The following is a 6,299-nucleotide window of genomic DNA, read 5'->3' as shown; positions in this document are numbered from 1 at the left end:
TGGTCAGACTCAGCCCATTGCTTTACTGAAGTATATTATATTTTCCTTTTACAGCTGCAGACTGAGGAAGATCCTGAAACACACCAGCAAACCCTAAAACAGACAACAGTTTACAGATGTTTTTCAGTGGCAGCAGAACTATGACTAAACGTTTCGGTGAAACTTGTTTACTTTTTTCATACTTTTATTACTTGTGGGAAACTTGAAACAATTTTAAATAAGTATAAAGAATGGCATTGGTTTTGTACATTTAATTTTTGTTTAACGTTATTAATAAAAATGTTGTTCAATTAGCATGTTTTTGTGTTTTGCTTTGGTACCGAAATTGGTACCGAGAACCGTGGATTTTCACTGGTATTGGTACCGAATACTGAAATGTTGGTACCGTGACAACACTAGTCCTAAGTAAGCCTGAAATCAGTGGCAGACAGTTTCTTTTATGTGTGAGTCCTTGTCATTGACACAACAAGTTTGACAAGTTCTGCCTGTAAATCCCATGTGCATCACAGTGGTCTCAGAGTTGCAGCACTGCTGTTTTGAGCAGACTCCATTTATCACCATCCATAACATTCAAAAGCTTCTGTTTTCAGCTGTGGGTTTGTTCATCTATCAACTGATTTATGTCAGCAGAATTGAGTGTAGTTTGTGGGATATTTTAACTTATGGCAGGGAGCATGTCTTACATCTCCGAGCCGCAGGATGGTGCCCAGGCTATGAATGACGTCTTCTGCCAGGTCAGAGTGGTCTGAGTCCCACACCAGGCCAATGGTGATGATCTCTGGGGAGTTCATAAGGACACGTCGAATACGGAGCTTCTCTCCACAGTTGCCCTGTAGATGAGAAAAACGCAGAGGGAAAAAAATTGGCTTTTTTCCATACTGGAGCTTAATTAAACACACACATATATACATTTACATTAGCCATTACCATTAATTCCCATTCCCCCTGGCCAAACTTACACAGTCACCCTAACACAGATCATAAATCACAGATGAACAACCATATTTTGGGTGTTTATATTGCATGTGAAGCATGTCTGAGGGTCAGGATAACAAATCTGTTTCAGATCTACTCACATTGTTCTTCAACTTTCAAATGTGTTCAATACATACCGAAAATCTTGCAGTAGTGTCAAATCTCAAAACATGTTTACTTCCATTAATACTAGTGAACAAACAGACCAAGTATAATATCATCTAATAATGTAATGATTCATTACTACATGAATGTCTTATATGAATAGCAGAGAAGTCAAAATTTAGTTTAGTTGGGTTTGCACTTAAAATGAAATAAATAAATAAATACTTGCCAATAGGTTAAAAAACACTTGTTTTCCCTTTGAATATCAGAAGTCTCTTACTAATGCTGCATTTATTTGATCAAAATAAAAACAGTAATGTGAAAAATATTATTACAATTTAGAAACCGTTTTGTACTTTCATATATTTTAAAATGTCATTTATTCCTGTGATGTCAAAGCTAAATTTTCAGAAGCCATTACTCCAGTCTTCAGTGTCACATGATCCTTTCAATGCTGAAAACAGTTGTGCTGTTTAATATTTTTGTGGAAACCATGATACTTTTTTCAGGATTCTTTGATGAACAGAAAGTAAAAAAAAAAAAAAAACAGCATTTGTTTTAAACCGAAATCTTTTGTAACACTAAAAATTTTTACTCTCACTTTTAAAGGAAGTATTAATTTCATTTAAAAAAATCCTACTGACTAGTGTATCTTATGTCATTTTGCCACTGAAGTAAATATATCTTGTTTCAAGGATGTTTAGATATTTTTGTTGGAAAACAAGACAAAAATACTGATTAAGAAAATTATTTTTTGCAATGTGATAAGCTGTCATCCTTTATCCAAGGAAAACCTGATCTGACATGAAAACAAGTGTGTGTTTTGCGTAAGAAGTTGGACCTCCTCAGGGCCACGAGACTTAACATTCCAATGATTGCATCCTGTTTTGACCCAACGATTACTTAATGGCCACAATCCTATTCAAACCCAGACAAGCACCACATCCACACACACACACACACTCTCCCCGGCTTCATTATGCCTATTTAGCACTTGATTTGATGGAGCTGGGTGTGGTGGCGTGTGGTAATGCTAACCGGGCAGTTGCGCAGGTCTCCCACAGCGCTGGCATTCCTCAGCAGCTCTCCGAACATGTCTGGGGTGGCCTTCTCCCGGCATTCCAGCATCCGCACTGCCTGGTTACTGTAGCATAACCAACACGTCACACATTAAGATAGCACAAGCAGCTCTCATATCTGTTTTTATGGGTGAAGTGTTTGTATTTGTTGGCTTTGATTAAGTAAACATGTAAACAGCCTATAATTACTATATGAATGTAAAAATTTAAATGGAATTTGTGACACCAACCTAAACATTTGATTCAAGTGTTTAGGTGTGTTTGTGTACAGTGTTTTTTGTATTCATGAGGTCACCATCCAGACCGGTTTGATCTTATTGTTGCAGCAGAGGTCACTGCACCTCAATGACACGGCAACACTGCGTGCCTGAAGCAACATCGCAGCTCAGGCAGATTTCAGGGAGACAGCCTTGCCAATGTCACAATGTTACCTGGATAGGCTCCTCTGAGTGAGAATGTGTGTATACAAAAAATATCTTAAACATAGTTATTCTCACTGATATTAAAATATAAACATCAAATATAATATTATAAAAGTCTAAAATCTTCTACTTCAGAAATTTTGCCTGGTTGAGAGCCAAGTTTGAAGCTGTTATTCAGATATGCGTACATCTTTGACTGAGCATCAGTTGAATTTTATATTAGTGGGCAAAGTTGCCACATTCATTGGTAATAATAAACAGCCTGCATTAAGGCTAATAAACAGTTTTAAAGGCATTTGAACTGTATAAAAATATAATTCATGCAATACTGCAAAATAAATAGTCAAAACTTGTGTGTTAAGTACATTTGTTCTCATTAGAACATTGAATAATTCCTTTTGTGTTGCATGTATTGTAACTCATTTGAACCAGCACTATTTGCATAACTAATTTCCTGCCTATGTAGACTGCACTTAACATTTCATGTAGGCAATAGGCAGCAGGTAGTGAGGGAGATCACTAGGGCTGGGGAAAAATATTGATTTCTCGATTTTAATCGATTCTAATTTTTATGAAACGATATTGATTCATAAATCCCAAGAATCGATTAGTCTAGCCTGTCAGATAATGAACGGAACATTGTAGCGCACCTCCCATCCAATAAATTGCAATAAGCTTTGTGATTTGTTACTTTTGATATGAAGCAAAGTCTCAGATTTCAAATTCTGTCCATTTTATTACAATATTCAAATATTAAATGCCGTTTAATGTGGAGTGACAGATCGCTGTGAACTGATCGTCTCCTCCGCTTTAATAGCAGTTACAGCATGAAATATGAAAATGAAATGATAATCCGAAGGTATGTTAAAACTTACCGAAATCCGTCTCCTGTCTCATGTAATCGTGCAATCAGTGTTTCAAACGCGGAAAGACAATAGCTTGTAAACAATGTCGCATAATGTCACATTTACCTCAGAAAAAAACATATTCGATGACCATGAACTCATTAGTCTGCTAGAAAAATTAAATCTAGACAGGAGCATTTTGCTAAATATGGACCATATAACATTTCATTATCATTTTTTTTTTTTTACTGTTCTTCAATATTTAATTTATGTTTGAATAAATCCGTCAAGTTTTTCTGACAACCACCATTAAATGTTTATATTTCAAAAAACGCATTGGAGTAGAAATATAATTATGCAATTTAAAGTTAAAGTTAGTATTAAAACTTTAATATTACAAAAACTTTCTGGAGTATATTGTGTTTGTATCCAAATCAGCAAATTTCAACCTTCCATATTATTGACTCTCATATATTTTACAGCATTAGTTGAGAGATTTTTTTTTTCCTTGAGAAAATTTGCCATGTCCTGTACCTGATATACATCCAAAATAATCGACATTGAATCAAATCGAATCGAAATCGGAATTGAATCAAATCGCAAGCTTGTGAAGGATCATCAAATCGAATTGGGAAATTTGTGTCAAAACCCGGCCCTAGAGATCACTAGGTTTTGAAACAGAGATAAATGGCTTAGCTAAATAATTTTAAATTTTTTAATCCATTGGTTGTAATATTTGGGGTGGGACGACAGTAATCTGGTTCAAAGACACAGGGAGTCAATGTCCTTGTGCAGACGAAAGCGCTTCTCCACTGCAATGTCAGCTATTATCATAAAAATCCTCCTTAATCACAGAGCTGCATGCTGGAATATTCATGCAGTCCTTTCATCGTTGTTGTGCTTATGACTGTTTGTTCCCGACGTTAAGTATCTGCTGCACTGGCAGGCTGAATGCAGTAATCCAGACTGTGTCTGCAAACTGCGACTGCGCAGCTCTAAAAGCAGATGCTGACAACGTTTGATTGTCTAATGCGAGGCTCTGCTTTGTATCTGGCTGCTCACCATCCATGATTAAAAGCAGTGGCACTGCTGTCCAGAAGACCTAGAGTAATATTTAAGCTGGCTGTTGCCATGTGCTCTTGGCCATTGAGGGAATCTCTCTCTGTTCTGATTGATTTCACTGTGTTTGATGTGGCAGAGAGCTCATTTGCTCAGCTGGAGAAGAGTATAGGACATGATGTTTTCTGTGCCGTACACAGTGTGGCCCTTTTTGGTCCCAGCTTTCAAAATGACCTCATTCTTTAGCATCACTCATTTTTGTGTGTGTGTATGTGCTGCAGGAATGATTTTACTCACCACAGAGAGGTGGTGGAGATGTAGTGGACCATCTGAATGAAGGGCAAGGGGTCTGAGGAGGCTCCACAGTTGCTGCACACACACTAAATGAGAACAAAAAACAAACTGTTACATAATCTTTTCAAATGGACATAGTGGTAAACATTTTATATTAAAAACTAGGTGTATTAGGGTTCCCACACCTTCTGACACAATTGATGCATATATCATGATGCAGGTATCACTTACAAAGAGGTATTTCTAAGTGAGCAAGATACATCATATGATACATCAATGCATGTTATTATGAAAGAGAAATGATCAATGATTATTTATCAAAAAATATTAAAAATACATTTACTGACATGTGCAATGTAGACAGGTCAGACCATGATCCAATCAAATTCTGATGTATAATTTACCATTTTCAATTTTCTACCAACAAATATGTGTCATTCAGAAATATGTCCCATTATGGAAGTTAAATGCATTGCGAATGGGTTTCATATTGTCTTCAAAAAGATTGCTACTTGTTAATAAAGAGGCTTCACCTGCTCAAAGAGTGTCATGGCAAACTTCTGGTGAGGGATGCAGTGTTTGGCCGTGCAGATGTCCTCCTTAGTCTCATCAGAGATGTGAAAGTGGATCCTCATGAGGATATTCTCCTGTGAGAGAAACTTATTGCTTAATTATTACCAATCAGTGTGCTTGAATCCAAATCCCACTTAAAAGAAATGGCATGCGTCTGTCCTGCATGTCTCATGTTAATTGATTCTCGCTGTCCAGTGGGTGTGTACTGAATCTGTGAATAACAGCATGCTCAGCCCTTTTGGCTGAAGGATATGGCTGAGGATGTTGGTTTGGGGGAGGTTTGTGTTCTGTAGGGAGATGTTGAAAGTTCGCTAAGCAACTGCCCTTTACCAGTGTCTCCAGTCTTGCATAATGACCCGACAACAATAGTGGTTAAGGGGGGAAAAAAATGAACATTTGCAGTTTGTGGTTGCAGTTCTTACTGGTCAGCACATTGTATGATGTTGCTAAACCAGCAGTCAAGAGAGGCAGAGACAGGGAGCTAGTGTTGTCAAAAGACCCGGTATTTTGGTACCAAGTCGGTACTAAAAAAATGAAAACGTTACGGTACCAGGTTTTTTTAATGAAAACGTTACGGTACCAGGATTTTGTAAGTACCGGTGGTACCGAGTACCCGGTCAACCCGGTTCTTGATGCGCTATCCGAAAGGTGCGCAGATGCGCTCTCTTCATAAAAGCACTGAGACGTGGCGACATCAAAAGGAGAAAACACACCAAACTAACAAAACACTTTAAAGACAGACACCCAGATCAAATGAAAGAGTTCAAGCAGGTAAGTCTCATTTTAATTTTTAATATTTAGATATTATTAGACTTTTCAGTGTTTCCCATACATTGATTTATTTGTGGTGGCAATATCAAAATCAAAACTGACCGCCACAAATAGATTTTACACAAGGCTTTGACTTCGTTGAATAAACATGAGCACTGCACGTGTCAAAGTCGAAA

General features: G+C 37.3%; 1 protein-coding gene across 6 annotated transcripts in view; it reads right to left on the bottom strand.

The window, feature by feature from the left end:
- Positions 1-6,299, bottom strand: part of usp54a (ubiquitin specific peptidase 54a) — a 74,997-nt gene that overhangs the window by 17,971 nt on the left and 50,727 nt on the right. For all 6 annotated transcript variants that reach the window (XM_016497448.1, XM_016497454.1, XM_016497450.1 and 3 more), the window contains 4 exons: positions 5,313-5,426; positions 4,783-4,865; positions 2,119-2,224; positions 684-830 (listed from right to left, as the gene is read on the bottom strand). In XM_016497448.1, the coding sequence (XP_016352934.1) occupies positions 684-830; positions 2,119-2,224; positions 4,783-4,865; positions 5,313-5,426 (450 nt within the window). The remainder of the gene's footprint in view (positions 1-683; positions 831-2,118; positions 2,225-4,782; positions 4,866-5,312; positions 5,427-6,299) is intronic.

This window comes from Sinocyclocheilus anshuiensis, unplaced genomic scaffold, assembly GCF_001515605.1.
Source record: "Sinocyclocheilus anshuiensis isolate Anshui unplaced genomic scaffold, SAMN03320099.WGS_v1.1 scaffold1224, whole genome shotgun sequence".
In the NCBI taxonomy this organism is placed as follows: domain Eukaryota; kingdom Metazoa; phylum Chordata; class Actinopteri; order Cypriniformes; family Cyprinidae; genus Sinocyclocheilus; species Sinocyclocheilus anshuiensis.
This window is presented reverse-complemented; position numbering and strand designations above follow the sequence as displayed.